General features: G+C 41.3%; 1 protein-coding gene across 1 annotated transcript in view; it reads right to left on the bottom strand.

Annotated features, from left to right (window-relative positions):
- LOC138739530 (rho guanine nucleotide exchange factor 17-like) overlaps positions 1–20,300 on the bottom strand; it is a 454,989-nt gene that overhangs the window by 111,514 nt on the left and 323,175 nt on the right. The window contains exon 5 of the mRNA XM_069891792.1: positions 17,967–18,059. Coding sequence (XP_069747893.1) covers positions 17,967–18,059 — 93 coding nt within the window. The remainder of the gene's footprint in view (positions 1–17,966; positions 18,060–20,300) is intronic.

Genomic DNA, 20,300 nt, shown 5'->3' with positions numbered 1-20,300 from the left:
AATACAAATATATAGGACAGAAAAAGGTATATTAAAAACTAAACAATACTGAGTTGGGTGAACGGGCGCACAAAGTTTTAGCTTGGCAGATTAAAATAGAAGAGTCATCACGAATGATAAATGCTACAAAAACAGAGACAGATACCCTAGTATATAAACAGAAGGAAATCAGTGACATTTTTAGACAATACTACATGAATTAAATGATGGGAATGAAATGAAAGAATTTTGGTCAAATGTTGAACTTTCATAACTAGGAAAGAGAAAGGATAGAATTAGACGCTCTCTTAACAAGGGAAGAAATTAAAAAGACCCTGGTCACCCTATAGGCCAATAAATCACTGGGGGAGGATGGATTTACACCTGAGCTTTACAGATAATTCAAAGAATTATTAATGCCCCTGTTAATGGATGTTCTGAACCAAGCAGTGGAAACACAGACCCTCCCTGAATCATTCTCAACCACAATTATTAGTGTTACCAAAAAAGAGGGACCCATTAAAAACTTTGCCATATAGACCAATATCCCTGTGAAATGCTGATTACAAGATACTAGCAAAAGCACTAGCTAATAGGTTAGGACACTATTTTTCAGAACTGATACATATGGACCAAGCAGGATTTGTTAAAGACATTCCTCAAATTGTCCAGGAAGATTATTTAAAATAATAAACATGGCAAGTTTTCAATGAAATCCAAGTATTACAGGCTCCCTAGATGCAGAAAAAAACATTCAACCATTTGGAATGTCCCTTTTTATTTAAAACACTGGAAAAATTTAGTATAGGCAGAACATTTATATACAGGATAAAAACTTTATACCATAAACTGCAAACTAAAATTATAACAAATAATCAGATGTTGGCGGTGTTTCCCTTGAGTAGCTCAAGAAGACAGGGATGCCCCCTGTCCCCAGCACTCTTTATTTTAGTGATTGAACCGCTGCCAGAGATAATAAGAAGGGATCTGGATAATAAAGGGCTTCAAAGTTAGACAAGAAGAACATAAAATTAGTCTATTTGCCAATTATGTGCTACTATACTTATCTGACCCGGCTAAATCTTTGAAAAAATTACAAGGAACAGCAGAAAAATATGGAAGAATATCAGGTTATAAAATAAATATGGATAAAAGTGAATAATGCCATGAGCAAATTTTGAATATAAAAGATACCAAAAAGGAAGTAAATTGAAATGGAAGACAGATGGAATAAAATATCTTGGAACAGGAACTGACAATAACTTGTAAAAATCTGTACAAACTAAATGATCTTCCTCTTCTTGGGAAGATAGAAAGGGACCTGCAGAAATAGATAGACTGACTTTAGTGGGAAGGGTTAACTGCATCAAAATAAAAATGATGCCAAGACTGCAGCATCTTTTAAAAGTCATTGTCTATTCCATTATCTAAAAACATATTTAAACTACCAAACAATCGTATTAGACAGTTCGTATGAAATAATAAGGTACCAAGAATACATTCAAATTTATAACAAAAATGTACTATGCTCTCCAGAGCAAAGGTGCAAAACCAGGGTTGCAGAGGTCAAGGGGAAAATAGTAGTTGAACTTGTGTGTGGTGATTTCAGAAAGAAGCTGGTGTACGAACAGCATGACATCAATATAAATGCAAGATATGGACTGGTTGAGTATAATTTTTTACACCAATTATATCTTAACCCACAGAACTTATACCAATCAAAAGCAGAAAGATCAGAGATGTGTTTCAGATGCGGGACTGAGACTGGAACTTTTCTACATGCTACGTTGTCGTGCATGAAGGTGAGGCCATTTTGGCAAGAATTGCAGAAAAATTAACCAGGATAACAGGCGTGGCCTTTGCGGGTGACCCAGAGCTATATCTATTAGGTGATTTTATGGAAATAAGCAATAAATTGCATCAACATTGAATTTAATTTATAAAAATAGCACTAGAGGTAGCAAAAAATGTATCGTGATCACTTGGAAGTCCGACTCCCCTCTACTCATAGCACAATAGACTATGGAAATGAACAGCTATGGGGAAAAAAAATCACATATGACTTAAAGAACAAATACGACACTTTTATAAAGGTCTGGCAGCCATTCCTCAATCTCATATGGAGCCAAATACAGTAATAAAAAGAAAAAGGGCTATAAAAGTAACTATTAAACATAGTATCCCCAGTCGTATTCTATATATTTAAAATATATGCAAGCTCTGATGGTGTGCAGATCTGTATGTATGGGGGGGGGGGGGGCGGGGGTGAGGGAGGGAGGGACTGTTTCATTTTTGTTTGTTGTTGTTCGTAAGAAAAAGTTTAATACAGGACATTGTATATTAAAAATTTCATTATATTTCTGAAAAAATCAAAAATATTCAAAAAAAGAAGGTAGCCACATCATAGAGGACTCCCATCACCCTGGTCACAATCTCTTCTCACTGCTACCTTTGGGTTAAAGGTACAGAAGCCTGAAAAATCAGCATCTCTATGCTCAAGAACGGTTTCTTTCCAACAGCTCTCAGACTCTCGAACCTAATCATAGGCTGCTGTAATACCACAAAAGAATCTATGCTCTATTGCAAATTACTTTTTTTTGCACTAGGATTACTGGGAATATTGATGATCTATTTCAGGGGTGTCAAACTCAAATTCACGGAGGGCCAAAATTAAAAACTTGGACTAAGTCGAGGGCCGAACTAAATATTTATTGAAATTTTTCAACAATATCTTCATGTTTTCTCTTCTTTCAACATATGTAATGTTAAACTTTAGGATATAACTTTAGGAGGATAATGTTACAGGTCAGGAGGAGTAGGTAGCTCAAGTTCACCCTTTGCTTGACCTGAGGGAAACATATTTGGTCCCTGTGGAGATCTAGTCAGCATTCACAGGCTGTGTCCATTTTGGCCTGCATCAGGACTCAGCATTTCCTGCTCACTCCTCAGGCTCTAGGCCTCTATTCACCCTCGACCTACCATCCCTCTACCTGACCAGTCCTTTACCCAACCTCTACTCACCCCTCACTCCACTCGCTCTGCCTCTACCCACCCTATCCTATACACGCCCCTCTACTGCCTCTCCCCTCAACCTGTTCCTCCCTCTACCTGTCTCTCACCCTTTAATCACCCCTCCCCTACCCGCCCTGCCCCTCCCCTTTTACCTCTTCCCTATCTACCCCTCCTTCTACTCATCCCTCCCTCTAGCTGCCCCTCGCACCACCATAACTTCCCCTGCCCATTACTCCTCACCTACACCCTCTGCCCACCCCTGCTTACCCACCCACTCAGGCCCAGCGCGCTGCCGATCAGCCTTTGCGGACAGTCACCATCTCTCTCTTCACGTGCAGGTCCCTGGGGTCCACGCGGGTACAAGCGCTGAAGGCCGTGGCGACCGGGAGAAGTGCGCTCGCGCTGTAGAAGGGCCGTCCAGTGCCAGTCGCACGGGGCTCGCGCTGCTCGGGGGTCATGCGCAGCCTGCCATGTCCGTCGCGCCGACAGGAAATCACAGGTGCTCGCCAATCCGCCGCACCGCTCGACAGGTGGGAGAAGTGACTGGTTGTGCGGGGAGCTTTCCAACTGGCTTGCTGGCTGATGACATCGACAGATTTCTCGTGTTACAATTTCTCGTGTTACAATGGGGAAGGATGTGCAATGAAGGGGGAGGATGGTGGGGGTGACATTACCAAAAAACAGCATCGGCTCTCGCTGCAGGGCGAGCCACCTCTAATACATTTTTGAAATGATCTTGCGGGCCAAATATAATTATATCACGGGCCAAATTTGGCCCGCGGGCCAGAGTTTGACATGTGTGATCTATTTTAACTATTTACAGATTCCTACTTTTTACAAATATTCACTTTACAAAAAATTTGCTTTGATGAAGAAACTTGTGTTCACTTTTACAAAAGGATTTGAATGGGTTTGGAATGGGTTTTCACTTTTACAAAAATAGCCTTCGATAGTAGTGAATGGGTCCTCGCTGTAAGCCATTTTGGCTTACGAAAGGTTTCATAGGAACATTCTAATTTCATAAAGTGGGGTATACCTGTATTGCAACTATTAATTTAATTAGTTTTACAATTATAGTTTTTCTTTATAAGTACCTATTTAGCTGCAACAGTAAGAATTTTGGAGCATATGCATATTGTGCAATATGTATGACAATAACTATCAACCTGAAATGCTGATCATTCTTTTCCTCCAGTCTTGATCCAACCTTAATGTTACTAATTCTTTTCCTCTACCTTCTGAGTTCCTGCAGTAGATTGTTTTTTGCTTAGCCTGCTTCCTCCTGGCAATTGATTTCTCCCAGTCGTTTTAATGGGAATCTCTGTGGTTTACCTGAGGAAAATGTTTCAGCTTGAGAGGGATGCGTCAGTGCTGTGGAAGTGTGCTGGGACCAGTGTTCTATTGAGAAAAAGACCTCTGCTCGGGAAGAACCCAGCTCTAGGTATATCTGCCAAAAAATCTACTCCACTGTCACAGGTTGAAACTTGCCTGACCCTTTATTGAAAGAGTGGAACTGAATTTGCTTGCCCTACTAGGCATGCAAGGTTCTCTATTCGTTGAAGAGAAGATAAAAAAAAATAAACTGAAGTTCAAATCAAACTGTTAAATGGTGGTAAACCACATGACCAATTCTTTTTAAAATTAAATTTTTTAATTTAGACATACAGTACGGTAACAGGCCCCAATACACCCAATTAACCTACAACCACCATGCATTTTGAAAGGTGGGAGGAAACTGGAGCACCTAGAGGTAACCCAGAACATACAAACTCCTTACAGTCAGCACCAGATTCGAACCCAGATCGCTGGTGTTGTAATAGTGTTGCACTGACCGTGTCGCCCCCTTCTTGTGTTGGGAGAGGAAGGACCATTTCCAAGAAAGGAATTTCAGTCAAATGACCTGCACTACATTACATTTGCCTATTCAGTACAATGCTCACAAGAAGATTTTGTTCGAAGGGACAAACCAGTTATAGGGGAATTAATACTGTAAACTGAAAAAGGCAGAGACAATAAAATTCTGACACCAAGTTTTTTCTGCATTGTCTCCAGACTGATCCCACATACCCAATTCCTTCCGCAAGGGGCTTTGATTCATTCTGGTACAAATTCACAGACCTCTTTGGCTTTCCTTGACAATTAGAGACTAGACTCCAGCACACAGCCTCTGAAGTCCAATGGCAGATATACTTTGTATAACCATTCAGTTCAAGTCTAATTTTACACATTCCTTTCAAACGGGTTATTTGAGGTAGTCAGGAATCACACAGCAATGGTGGCAAGCTTGTATGTGGAGAGTTACAATGCACTCATCTTTAATTACATTTGTTTTCATGACCTGGGTGATCCCCTATTCTCATGTGGGGATATGTGGTTGAGTTGCTGGGATTAGTTTGTTGTTTAACCAGCAGTTCTTAAGAGGAATGATGCTGTGAATACCTACTCTGATCTCTCAGAGAGAGAGAGAGAGAAAATGTGCCCAGATTTAACTGTAAGAGGGATGCATCAGAGTTGGGGATAATCTTCCAAGTCCTCTGGAAAGAAAATCCTGCAGGTTACAAATCAAAAGCCAAGTTTGTTCCTTCTCAAAGGCCCAGGAATGACCTAAAAGCTACTGTACAATTAAAGCTAATGTTTATAAATTGGGCTATTTGAGTCACAAGGTTGTAACAGAGCAGCAGAGCTATTCCTGTCAGATACAACAGTTCCCTGTGAGTAGAAGTGGGCGTCACTGTTCAACACCTTACAGGCTGGGGACTGAGAATTAAAGATTTTTGTTGTCCTCTTTTCCATTCCGGGAGAACTGTTGATAAATCAAATTATTCGTGTTGGAATTGAACAAAGGTAGATTTATAGAATCAGCAGGCGCGGGGAGAACGGCTGCCAACCATCCTCAATGACTCGGTGAGGGAGTCTGCTCAGCATTCCCACCTCTGCTCAGTCCAACTCATTGAGGGGGGAAGAGAAGACTCAGATATAGACAGAAGATCCTTGAGGCCCCCAGCAAATCCATCCCCATCTCTCATACCACTTTCCCAAATGTATCGCTTGAGCCTGCAACACCACAGCCAATCTTTCCCCAGAGAGACCTCAAAACACCCAACACAGCTGTTCAAATCACTCATTACCTCAGCAGCATACAGTCACCAAGACAGGCTCCAGCCACCCTGGTTGACTCCATTGCCTTTCTCTTTCATCTGTGAAGCTCTGTTATTAAGTTACCAATGTTAAATCCGATTCAAAAAATTGGTTTACAAATTCATCGTAAAGTTAAAGATTTGTAAGTCAGGCCTGTATTTGCTAAAATGAGTAATAATTCTGGTCATGTCACTGATAAAGATGTGTTCAACATCAGTTCTCCTGTTAGGAGGTTTTAATGGAACACTTCAGGATTTTTAAAGAATTGCTTCCTTCCATATAATCTATGCAGGAGTAAGCTGAGTTCGAAGTGGTTCCATGTTCCAGATGCCACGTTAAGACAACAATTCAGGGAGCGAAGGCATGTCTTGAGTGTGGGGTTGCTTTGCACTAATCAAAAATGCATGTTCAAAGGTATTTCATTTGCCGCCACTATTATCATGGAACTGGTGGAGGAATTCAGGTTGATGTTGAGTTATAGAGAGAGCTGGAATGTGGGGCTAATGGGGAGGGAGTAATTATATGCCAGAGAATCCAAGTTTCAAAACCCATCATGACACACAATGTAAACTTTCAAATTGAATTCTCATGGACATTGTACCAAGTGCCTCTCCGTGAACAGTAGCCATACACAGGCCCCACCTGAGTAATAGAATTGGGCAACATCCAAAGAGGGATCAATAAGACTTCCAGATGCTGTCACGTGTACAAAAAAGTATTCACATGAAGGATCTGGAAGCAATTTGGTACCATTTGTGTACCACTCATTATGTTCCTGGCTGCTTTCAAGAGGAATTCTGCCACACAGTACACAAATAGGTGGCACCGGCTGTTATTAATTTCAGGACTATTATGTTTAACTGCCATGTTTTGAAATAGAGCAAGTTTATGCAGGATTACAAATAAGACAGGAAGAGTGCCTTATTCCATATAACCGTAACCATATAACCGTTTACAGCACGGAAACAGGCTATGTCGGCCCTTCAAGTCCGTACCGGTTCACTTGAACAACTCCACTAGCTCCTCCGCAAACTCCTGAAGAAGAAGAGGCTTTCTTCACGATGCCATTGGTGTGTTGGTTCCAGGAAAGATCTTCCGAGATAGTGATTCCCAAGAACCTACATTTGCTCATCCTCTCCACCTCTATCTAAAGTTGCTTTTTTATTGACACTACCTCATGTAGATGTCCTTGATCGAGTGAAGTCTGGTGCCTGTGATGCCCCTTAGTACTAGCCTCATCTGTCCTTGGGAACAACTTTCCTGCTTCTGTCCCATTCATAGTTTTACAACTCTTGGAGATCTCCCCTCATTCATCCAATCTACAATGAGTATTGTACCAGAATGACCATTCTCTCCATGTAATCTAACCCCATCATTTCAAACCACAATCAGAATTTATTGTTATGAACAAGTCATGAAATGTGTTGTTTTGTGGCAAAGTCACAATGCAAACATTCCTATAAAACACCTTACAAAAATAAATAAAAATAGTGGATGAAAAGTCAAAGTTCACCAAGGGTAAACTTCTCATTTAAGAAGGGGCAATGGGGTTCAATAGACACATCCGTGGTCCTGTGCCTAGACAGTCCCTGTTTCATTTGGGAATGTCAGGGAATGAGCTTCTCTATACCTGAATCTAAAATTGGGAAAGTGGAGGAGCCATGTCTTTGTGAAGCAATAAATGGTGAGGAGAGATTAATGAGAAAATTCTAAGGAAACAAGGACAAAGAACATGAGGGCAGTGAGACCATTGGGTCTCCAGTAAATGGAAACTCTTTGCCTATGTGGTCAGAATTGACAGGTAAAACCACCTGGCACCATTTAAAAAATTATGTCACTCATCTTGAAGTTTGCTTTGGATTGAGTGGAGGGGTTACCAATGTTATAATTAATTGAGAATCTAACAATGTGGGATGGGAGTGGGTCATCTGGTGGGCTCTGTCAATCATCAGGAAATGAGTGGTTTGAACAGCTCAGTGTTTTCAGGTCTCTCTGGGGATCTTCCAGCTCGATCCCCCTCTTCCTGTCCTATCTGATTCTCCTCATTTCTCTTATGAACCAGAAATCTGTGTCCAGTATGAGCAAAATGACCACACCTCAAAAACATTCCAAGGGTACAGAATTGCCAAGGTTCTCCACCATCTGGGCAGAGAAATTTCTCTTTCCTTCAGACTAAACAGTCTTCTTATTCTGAGATTGTGATTCCCTGATTCTGGACTCCTTGACCAGGGGAAACATTTTCTCTGCACACAGCATTTCAAGTCCTGCAGGGATTTTCCAAGTTTGTAATCCTTCTAAAGTCTAGAGCAGGGGTCTGCAACCCGCAGCTCCGGAGCCGCATGCGGCTCTTTCATCCCTCTGCCGTGGCTCCCTGTGGCTTTGAAAAAATAATGTGAATACAGTAAATGGCTATTTTTTTCAATTATTTTTTTATTTAGTTCATTTTATCAATGTAATAATTATTATTTTGGAGATTAAGGTGATCTTGTAACATTAAAATAAAACGTGTTGTAATATTTTGTCGATCAAAATTTGCGTCACAGCACTGTAGTGGTTGATACCACTGTATGCGTCATCTGTCGCCACCTGGCAAGTGACTTGTTTTGAACTTCCGACCCCCGGTAAGCTAACCATGGATAAATCCAAAAAAATAATATTTTCTAATGAAAATAGAACATTCAATGCTTCATGGACATTTGCTTTCACTACTGACAAAGCTGGTTTACCTGGATTCTTAATATGTGGCGAGAAATTAGCACACAACAAAAAAATCAAATGTTGAAAGACATTTCCAGAATAAACACACAGCTTTTGCTGAAAAATACCCATCTGGAGATGAAAGAAAAAGAGCAGTTTCGGAACTGCTGCGGAAAGCTGATCAGAGTAAAAATACTTTGAAGAAGTGGATGAAATCTACAAATTCAAGTACTTCTGCTCATTTTGTGGCAGCTCAGGAGATAGCCAGGCACGGGAAGCCGTTCACAGATGGGGAATATATAAAAGAATCATTTCTCAAGATATCAGAACGTCTATTCTCAGACTTCAAAAACAAGAGTGAAATTGTTCAAAAAAATCAGTGATATGCCACTCTCTGCAAAGACTGTCAAGGACAGGGCCATAAAAATGGCAGCAAATATCACCAGTCAACTAATTAAGGATATTAATTTGGCTCCAGCATACTCAATCGCCTGTGATGAATCAAAATAGCGATATTCAGCAAAAAGTGCTATTATGCAGATATGTGAACTCTGTTGGGCCACAGGAAGAAGTCATTGAGTTGATACCACTTAAAGGCCAAACACGGGGGGGAGGACATCTGTGAGGCTGTGTTAGATTGTTTAAAAACCAAAGAAATAAACACCACCCACTTGGTGTCAGTGGCTACTGATGGGGCACTGAGTATGACAGGAGCACAGAAGGGGTTTGTGACTTTACTTCAGAAGTTGCTAGATCGAAAACTACTGACGTTTCACTACATTCTGCATCAAGAGGCATTGTGTGCTCAAACATTTCCTCCAGAATGCACAGAAGTGATGAATCTTGTCAAGCAAATAGTGAACAAAATAATGGCAAAAGGATTAAACCACCGCCAGTTCCGTTCATTATTGGAAGAAGTTGAAAGCACATACTCTGATCTCCTGCTGCACAACAAAGTCCGGTGGCTGTCCAAAGGGGAGGTGCTGAAGCAGTTTGCTGCATGTCTAGAGCTTGTAAAAACTTTACTGGAAAGCAAAGGGCTCACCTTTCCGGAGCTAAAACAGCCAGATTGGATGGAAAAGCTGCACTTTATGATGGATATGACAACGCACCTTAACATGCTGAACAAAAGTCTTCAGGAGAAAGGAGGCTCAGCCCTGCAGATGCTGGAGGAGGTTTTGGCGTTTGAGCGCAAGATGACAGTGTTTGCGAGAGATGCGCTGCCTCACTTCCCCTCTTTGAGAGAGTTCAAAGAAGCACACAATCAAATCAATTAAGACCATTTACAGCATGCAATCATTGCAATGCAAACTGTGTTTGGGGAAAGATTCTGTGAGTTCAGAGAGGTAAAAAACACTTTGTCCTTCCCTGTCACTCCCCTAAACATCGATTTATCCCTGTTGAATATGACTTGATTTACAGATGTAAGTCAACCCGATCTTGAGATCGAACTGGCTGATATAGCTGACAAAGACTTATGGGAAGTCACACATTTTGTTTCCCCATGCAAGGAAAAGGGAAGCAACTTGACAAGGATTCGTAAGTTTTTTTTGGCAGTGTGATCACTCAGCCTCTCACCCCCTTCATGATTACTTCTGTGTATCAGTTTAAAAGTCTAAGTTTCAACACAGTAATTCTTCTTCTTCTTCTTCTTCCTCTTTTTTTCCTTTCATCTCCAATAATTTTCCCTCCTCAGACAGCCTTTTGGATTGACAGGGAGCCTGTCTAAAGGGCTTAGTTAGCCTCTCTCCCATTGCTGCCGACTGCTCACGTGCAACTCATTGTGCAGACACAGTTGGGTCACTCCTTTCCACGACTCGTCTGGGCGTCCCTGTCGTTGCAGGGACGCCGCAGCTCACTGGGAGGTGAGTCGGGAGGCCCTATTCATCTGGAGAGTAGGCTTCACTACAGGTCCAAGCTTCTTCTCCAAGGTTGGTCTTTTTCCTCTGGTTGTTTTTCTTCCGTTTTTTCTATAATTTCTTCTGATGAATTTCAAACTTTTCTCTTCATTTTTTTAAACTTTATCTCGGAGGAGCCAGATTCTCCATCCTGGCCCTACATCATCACATGACTCCCCTTTCTCAACACAGGATTTCTAAGATTGAACTTTTGGAATGACTTTCCAAAATTGTGCCTAAGCTGTAATGGTTTGGCTCTCTCTCTCTCTCTTTCTCACACACACATACACATATATTCGCGCATAGTTGGGGTAAACTAATGTGTTAATTTAATAGTAGAGAATTTCTATTGCTGTTGGTCTGCGATATAACACTTTGTATATCAACATTTCCCAATCTAATTTCAAAACAGGAAAGTCTGAGGACGCTGTGATTGTAGTCATCTCACACAACTGCTGGAGAAACTCAGGAGGTCAGGTAGCATCTATAGGAAGTAAAGAGTGATCAATGTTTTGGGCCTGAGGTCTGTCTTGGGTAAACTTATACCTCTCATTTTGTTCATTTTAGATTGGTCACAGTGTTTGAGTTACCGAAAGAAAATAGACACACGCACCGAGAGCAGTTCAGTTTATACAAATGTTTATTACAAATTCAAAAGCTGATTTCAAACTACAATATGCTAGCCCTTCCCAACTATACTTATCAACACCTGGACTGTCCCAACTGACGAAGCGAGGCAACGACCGCACACTTGTAGTAAGTTGTCCAGGGCGCCGGTAGCAGCTTCTCCACCTCCCCCGACCGGGACGTTGACTGGACTCTAGAAGTTCTTCTTCTTGCTGAGAGATGTTGCCACCTCTCAGAGAGTCTTAAACTTCAGCAGCGGGACCATGGCTTATATTACCCAAAAACTGCTTACCCAAGCACCTATTCCCAGCACAGCAAGAAAGATAAGTGAGCAAGCTAGTATGCTAGGCTTCTATCGAATAACATAATTTTCAGCTTATCACTTTGAATACAATGGTTTATTTTGCATCAAGGCTAGGCCTCTGACAGTCTGTGACCAAAACAAGCAGGAAGATTAAATATTCTTGGTACACAGATGTCCTTTCGTCAGATAACTGCATCTCTGGCCCCTCGGTGGAATTTAGCTTATGTTTGCTGATTCTAAAAAACAACCAGGTTCTTGGCCTTGCAGAAGCAAAGGTTGCAAAAGTAAGAAACACGGTTAGAATCTTCCATTACAAGGTCTTCCTCAAGTTATGAGCAAAAAAGCAGGCAGATGGCTGAATGAAAAGGTGGGGTGGGTGGGAGGAGGAGAAAAGAGGAGGGAGGAATGAATAGCTCTCTGAATGGGGAGGGGAAGGCGATGGGAGCTAGAAGAAAGGAGACAAGTATAAAGAAAGAGAGAGAGAGTCAGGGGATGTGTTTAATGGAAACTCAGAGAAGTCAATGTTAATGATGTCTTGTTGGAAAGTGCCCAGACAGAATATTTGGTGTTATTTGGCAGTGCATGAAGCCATGGGAATATGTGTGGAATTAAAATGGTTAGCCATTGGAAGGTCCTTGTTATTGCAGCGGACAGGGTGAAGATGTTTACATAACAATCTCCCAATCTACATTTAGTCTCACCAATGTAGAGGAGGCCACAAAGGGAGCACTGGATGCAGTAGATGACCCCTGCAGATGATCAAGTTAAGTGTTGCTTCACATTTAAAAACAACTCTGCTTTTCAGTTTTGTGCTCCAAAGTGGAGGACTTCACATTTTTTTCCACATTGTATTGTATCTGCCACATTCTCAGAAACTCACCGTTTATCCATGCAGGTTCAACAAGCTGTGAAAAAGGCAAATGGCATGTTGGCCTTCATAAAAAGGGGAACAGAGTATAAGAGTAAAGATGTCCTTCAGCAGTTTGTACAGGGCCCTGGTGAGACCACACCTGGAGCATTGTGTCCATTTCTGGTCTCCTAATTTGAGGAAGGAGATTCTCGCTATTGAGGGTCTCCAGTGTAGATTACAAGGTTAGTTCCGGGATGGCAGGATTGACGTAAGCCAAAAAGTTGAATAAACTGGGGTAATATATTTTGGAATTTAGAAGGATGAGGGGAGATATCATTGAGGTATATAAGATTATTAAGGGATTGAATGCAATAGAAACTGATTACATGTTCCTGATGTTGGGGGAGACTTGGATTAGAAGCCATAGTTTAAGAATACAGGGAAGGCCCTTTAACACAGAGATGAGAAAAAAAAATTTTTACACGAGAGTTGTTGGTCTATGGAATGCTTTGCCACAGAGGGTAGTAGAGGAGGGTTCTCTGTATAAGTTCAAGAAGGAGCTAGATAAGGTTCTTGTGGACAGGGGAATTAAGGGTTATGGGGAGAAGGCAGGGACAGAGTACTGATAGTGGAAGATCAGCCATGATCTAAATGAATGGCGGTGCTGGCTCGATAGGCCAAATGGCCTACTCCAGGACCTACTGTCTATTGACTATAAGCCTCCAGATTCTTTTCACCACTCACAATGCTTCCTGGGTTTGATACAGCAGACTTGACAGGACAATGACATTTGGTCCTCTCAGACAAATAGTTGCAAAATACTGTGAACAGCTGGCAGCCTAAATGCCGTTCTTTACATGACGCTGCTCAGCACAGACTGCCAGGCTGAGTTTTCTGTCCATTAACCAATACTCAATCTATGCCAACACATCACTTCCTGCCCTCCCCCAGTTCTAAGTGTTCAAACATCATTACTTAATTCCTTCCAAAATTTAAGTACTTCCTCAGGTTCCATCCCTTTTTATCTATTCTACCAGACACATCATCAAAGAACCCCAGTAGATCAATCAACCGTGATTTCCCTTTCATTGATCCAAGCTAACTGCTCAATTGTACAATTCTATTCACCTTCAATCCACAGAAAAAATAAATCCCTGTCCTTGTAGGAAGTTTGGAGGATAATAGTCAAAGCTGATCTCTACAGCCATCTCTTTCTTCGCAAGATTCCAGCATTTTCACAATTGGATTTGGTCATATCAGGTACAGTACTCTGTATTTTCACTCTAAAATGACGCTGTTTATGATTCACATCTGTCTCACCTTCCAAGTAATTTGCACGCCCTTTGGAAATATTGGAGTAACGCAAAGACAGGTGCAAATCCATGAGGGAGAGGAATGGAGTCTTCCTGTCATTTCCGTGCAGTTTGATGGCATGTGTTCAGGAAATGCCAATCTTTTAGACCCTTGATATAATGGGAATGCTTACCACTTACATGAGTGATCAATTCTGCTGCATTCAGGAGAATGTTCATGGCAGACCTTATACCCATGTAAAATGAATAATGTGCTCAGAGGTGTGCACAGGTGAACACTTCTGAGTAAATAAACATAACTATGATTTGAGGAAGATGTTCCAAGCACCAACAGATACAAAGAAATGGACTTAAGCAATACTATTTCTTGACTGCTTCTGTGGTCTGGCTTAAACATATAAGCTACATCAAGCTTTCACCAAATAATCTTGTAAAACCTTTAGAAGTTTCACCAGTACATTTTACAGTGATGACATTTATTCCAACAGCAAGGGAGCAAAACAACTATCTGCATTCAACATCCTGCCCAAAAGATGGCAGGATACAAATTGTATTCAGAAGCTTGACCAGAGCTAGATTTTAAGGAAGGGAGGGGAATGGTTTTGCAAGAGGGTTTGGAAAGGAAATTGGGGCCTTGGGGCCAAATGTGGAGAATAAAATGGGCTATGGAAGGATTAGTGTACAAATGCTGGTACGGAGTCAGTGGGTTTGTTTCTATGCTGTGCCACTCTGAGAGTCCTGGAGTTTGCACATTTCACTAAGTGGATTAATCGCAGTTGGGGCCCAGGGTTTCCCATTATGAAACCTTCTTACATCACCCCATCCTTGCTTGTGGATGGAAGTTAACTTCTGGAAATCCCAGCAAGGATAGCAGAAAACTCAGCCCAGAGTGTTTATGTAGATTCTCTGTTACACGACAGTGTGCTATGTCATGTTCTTGGAAGGAGTTACTCAAAGTTGATCCATACACCAGTGTGAAATTTGCAAGATATTTTTCTGAATGTGAAATATTTCATTTAAAATACTATATCTGTCACTCATAGTCCCCTGTGACAAATAAATAGGGTAGAAAGTTTAAATGGGATAAAATATAAAATATCCAGTGGTCTGAAAATGTTTCCATTCCAGTAATACAAGAATGGAGCCTGAAGCAACAACCAAAACAGCTGCATCACCCCACCTTAACATAAGCAGTCCTGGCATAAATGAGGCTTCTGGGACCTTATATTTCATGACTTTTGTTGTCCTTTGACCTCTTGTAACAACATCATTAAAATGGTTGGTGAAGTGATCCATAGATGAACAAGCAAACAACAGTCCCTCAGATGACTTCATGGATTACTAACATCCAGAAACAAGCCAAGATCTGTCCTGGATTATGCAGAGGTAGCGGGACACAGCCTTCATTGACTTGCACTGCTTCAAAATTTTAGTTTTTAATTTTAAAAAATGTAGACATACAGCACGCTAACAGGCCCTTTCGGCCCATGCCGCTCAATTATACCCAATTGACCTACAACGGTAATAGGAAACTGGAGCATTCGTGGGGAGAACATACAAACTCCTTACAAACAGCGCAGGATTCAAACCCTGGTCCCGGTCACAGGCACTGTAACAGTGTTGTGTTAACTCCAACGCTAAATGTGCTGTCCTTGTCAAGAAGAATTATGTCCCATGTCTATGAAGTTAACTTCAGCTGATCAATATTTCCTATTTTCTATTTTAAGACCCAGGAGTGATTGGTCTCATAAGCCATTTTAACACTGAAAAGTCATGTTATGGCTGTATATACAACCCGTCTCTGGAAGCTAGTTTGCTTGTTCACACAGAACAGAAAAAAGCTGGCTCCATGAGTCCTTTTACACAGCAAGTCAGCTTCCCAAAGCAAAAGAGGCAACACAGCAGCATCAGTGCCTGTGACGTTGTGTTGAGAAAAGAATCAGGTTCGGTGGGTCTGGACACAATGGTTTGCAATCACACATAGCTTTTATTAATACACAAGAATTATAGAAGAGTGAGGGAAAATGTTACAGGATAAAAAACACATGCACACAATTGATAAAGGAGCATGGGAAATGTTATGGGATAAAAAAACACGCATACAATTTATTTTAATTTTTATTTTTTAAATTATTTTCCCATGCTTATAAATTGTGAGCATGTTTCATCCCGTAACATTTTCCCAAGCTCCTTTATAAATTGTGTACGTGTGTGTTTTATCCCATATTTTCCCATGCTCCTTTATAAATTGTGTCCATGTGTGTTTTATCCCATTACATTTTCCCACGCTCCTTTATAAATTGTGTGCATGTGTGTTTTATCCCATAACATGGTGGATAACTGTATGTCAGGATGGAGGCCGGTAATGAGCAGTGCGCCTCAGAGATCAGTGTTGGGTCCCTTGTTGTTTGTCCTTTATATTAATGATTTGTATGATGGAGTGGTAAATTGGGTTAGTTAATATGTGGACGACACAAAAATAGAGGGAAGTTGTGGATAGTGAAGATGGTTTTCAGAGACGGCAGAGGGATTTGGACTGCTTAGAAGAGAGGGCTGAAAGATGGCCGACTGAGTTTAAGTGTGAAGTGCTTCATTTTGGGAAGAATAATCAAAACAGGACATATGCAGTCAAGGAGAGGGCATTGAGGAATGGAGAGGAACAGAGAGATCTTGGAATAATGGTTTATCATTTTTTTCAAGTGGAATCTCATTTGGATAGAGTGGTAAATAAGGCTTTTGGTATGCTGGCCTTTATAAATCAAAGCGTAGAATATAGGAGTTGGGAAGTGATGTTGAGACTATTCAAGGCATTGGTGAGACCAAATTTTGAATACTGTGTCCAGACCCATTGACATTCGTACACTATGCTCCTAGTAGAGTCCCCTGCTCTATTCACTCTGCACCTATGACCATGTATCTTTTCTGGACCCAAATTATAGGAAGGATATCAATAAGGTAGAGAGGGTGAAGAGAAGATTTACTAAAATATTGCCTGGATTGCATAATCTGGAATACAAAGAAAGATTGATTAGACTGGGTCTTTATTCATTGGAGTGTAGAAGGTTGAGGGGGGATTTGATAGAGGTATTTAAAATTATGAGGGGAATTGATAGAGTAGATGTGAATAGGCTCTTCCCCTTGAGGGTATGTGAGATTGGAACGAGGTGGTCACGAGTTAAGGATTAGGGGGCAAAGATTAGAAGTAACATGAGAGGGAGCTTCTTCACTCAGAGTGGTGGCTGAGTGGAATGACCTTCCAGAAGAGGTGGTTGCAGCAGGGTCAATTTTGTCATTTAAGAAAAAGTTGGATAGGTGCATGGATGTGAGGGGATTGGAGGGTTATGGGCAGGGTGCAGGTAAGTGGGACTAGAGGAGATCACTTAAATCAGTACAGACTAGAGGGGCTGAGATGGCCCGTTTCTGTTCTGTAATTGTTATATGGTTATATATATGTGTATTTTATTCCTGTTGACATTTTGCCACTATCTTTAACAAATTGTTGTGTTTTAATAAAAGCTACATGTGACAAAGGAGGAAAAACCCAACACCCAACCCCAACCAACCAATTTTCCCTTGCAACCGCTGCAACCGTGTCTGCCTGTCCCGCGTCGGACTTGTCAGCCACAAACGAGCCTGCAGCTGACGTGGACATTACCCCTCCATAAATCTTCGTCTGCGAAGCCAAGCCGAAGAAGAAGATACATGTGATTTCAAATCCTTGTGTCTGGACCCACTGACATTTGCACACTATTCTCCTAGTAGAGTCCCCTGCTCTACTCGCTGTGCACCCATGACCATGTATCTTTTCTGGATCCAACATCACGATGTCACCTTCCCTTGCCATTTCGACCCGGCAACACAGGTCCAGTATCGGTACGCTCCACTGCTGATACTACCTACCTTGGTGGATCGAAGCCAGTTAAGTCCAGATCCCCCCCTCAATCTGCCTTCGATGGTTTCACACAGCGCTCGAAAGGCAGATAAAACCCAGCTTTCAAGTGATGTGAAAATGTGGCTAGAGCTCCACAATCAACAAACACTGGGTTCTGAATTAATGGAGGATTTTAAGCCTTCAGAATTGATATGAATTAGTTGGCCGCATTTAAAAGCCAAACATTGGCTTTGACCCAATTGGCACATCTTCTTACCTTTATCAGAAGTTCATAGCGGGGAATTCTCTGTACTGGCTTGATCATCAAATCAGACAGTGCTTGCTTTTCCTTGTTCTCTCTCATGCTTTGCTACAAGATTAGATTGGATGGAAAATCGGTGTCAGTTCCAACAACAGATCATGGCTTACGATAGGCATACTTTCAACCCACAAGAACAGGATGGGATACTTTAATAAGCACCCATTAAAGTCACCATAAGGGTACAGGAAAGATAGTTCAATTCCATTCTAAGAGCTTGACTTATCATCCTACAGCTGTATTAGTGTTCTTGGCTTTTCTTGGTGCTAGGCTTTATGTTGAGTCAGACCAATCGCATTCAAGCTCTGACACTGTGTCTAACCAATCTGCTTTCATCTCCAACCCACACTTTATCAATATTTTTCTAGCTCTATCATTAATATTAACCAATCTCCTTCCAAATATGTTACTGAGCCAATAAGAGCATAAGAATTAGGAGCAGGAGTTGGCCATCTAGCCTGTCAAACCTATTAGAACCATAGAATCATGGAACAATTACAGCACAGAAACAGGCCACCTTGGCTCCTCTAGTCTGTGCCGAATCATTTTTTTTCTAGTCCCAATGACTTGCACCCTTTCTATAGCCCTCCAGATCTCCTCCATCCATGTACCTGCCCAAATTCATAATAAATGTTAAAAATGAGCCCTCATTTACCACTTCAGCTGGAATCTCATTCCACACTCCCACCACTTTCTGTGTGAAGAAGTTCCCCCTCGTGTTCTCCTTAAATTCTTCCCTTTTCACCCTTAACCCATGTGCTCTGGTTTGTATCTCATCCACCCTCAGTGGAAAAAGCCTATATACATTTATTCTTTTTATCCCCCTCATAATTTTAAATACCTCTGTCAAATCTCCCTCATTCTTCTACACTCCAGGGAATAAAGTCTGAACCTGTTTAACCTTTCTTTGTAACTCAGTTCCTGAAGTCCATATAACATCCTACTAAATCTTCTCTGCACGCTTTCCATCTTATTGATATTTTTACTGTAGTTAGGTGACCAAAACTGCACACAAAACTCCAAATTTGGCCTCACCAATGTCTTATACAACTTTTAACATAACAGCCCAACTCCTGTACTCAACACTTTGATTTATGAAAGCCAAAAATCCAAAAGCTTTCTTTACAACCCTATTGAACTGTGACGCCACTTTCAGGGAATTATGTATCTGTATTCCAGATCCCTCTGTTTTATCACACTCCTCAGTTCCCTACCATTTACCTTGTATGTCCTTTCTCGGTTTGTCCTTCCAAAATGCAACACCTCACATTTGTCTGCATTAAATTCCATCTACCATTTTAAAATCAATTTTACCAGCTGGTCCAGATCCCTCTGCAAGCTTTGAAAACATTCTTTGCTGTCCACAACGCCTCCAATCTTAGTGTCATCTGCAAACTTGCTGATCCAATTTACCACATTATCATCCAGATCATTGATATAGATGACAAACAACAATGGTCCCAACACAGATCCCTGAGGCACACCACTAGTCACAGGCCTCCAATCTGAGAAGTAATCATCCATCACTACTCTCTGGCTTCTCTAGTCCAGCCTTCGTCGAATCCAGTTCACTACTTCACCAAGAATACCCAGAGTCTGAACCTTCCTGTTTTACCTCCAATCTGGGATGTTGCCAAAGACCTTACTAAAGTCCATGTAGACAACATCCACAGCCTTTCCTTCGTAAACTTTCCTGGTAACCTCCTCGAAAAACTCTATAAGGTTGGTTAAAGGCAACCTACCATTCACAAAGCCATGTTGATTATCCCTAATCAGTTCATGGCTATCCAAATAATTGCATATCTGATCTCTTAGAACACCTTCCAATAATTTACCTACCACTGATGTCAGGTCCACCAGCCTATAATTTCCAGGGTTACTTTTGGAGCCGTCTTTAAAAAAATGGAACAACGTGAGCTTCCATTCAATCCTCTGGTACCACATCCATAGCTAAAGATATTTTAAATATTTCTGCCAGAGTCCCTGCAATTTCTACACTAGCCTCCCTCAAGATCGGAGGGAATATCTTGTAAAGCCCTGGGGATTTATCAACCCTTATCTGCTTTAATATACCAAGCATTTCCTCCTCTTTAATGAGTGAATACTCATGAAAAAAAAATTAAGATTTCCCTCATGTCTTTTCCCTCCATACAAAGCTGGCCACTCTGATTTTCAATGGGTCCAATTTTGTCCCTTGCTATTCTTCTCCCTTTTAATATACCTGTAGAAACCCTTAGGATTTTCCCTCACATTGTTGGCCAAAGCAACCTCATGTCTTCTTTTAGTCTTCCT

Source organism: Narcine bancroftii, chromosome 7 (genome assembly GCF_036971445.1).
Source record: "Narcine bancroftii isolate sNarBan1 chromosome 7, sNarBan1.hap1, whole genome shotgun sequence".
Classification (NCBI taxonomy): domain Eukaryota; kingdom Metazoa; phylum Chordata; class Chondrichthyes; order Torpediniformes; family Narcinidae; genus Narcine; species Narcine bancroftii.
This window is presented reverse-complemented; position numbering and strand designations above follow the sequence as displayed.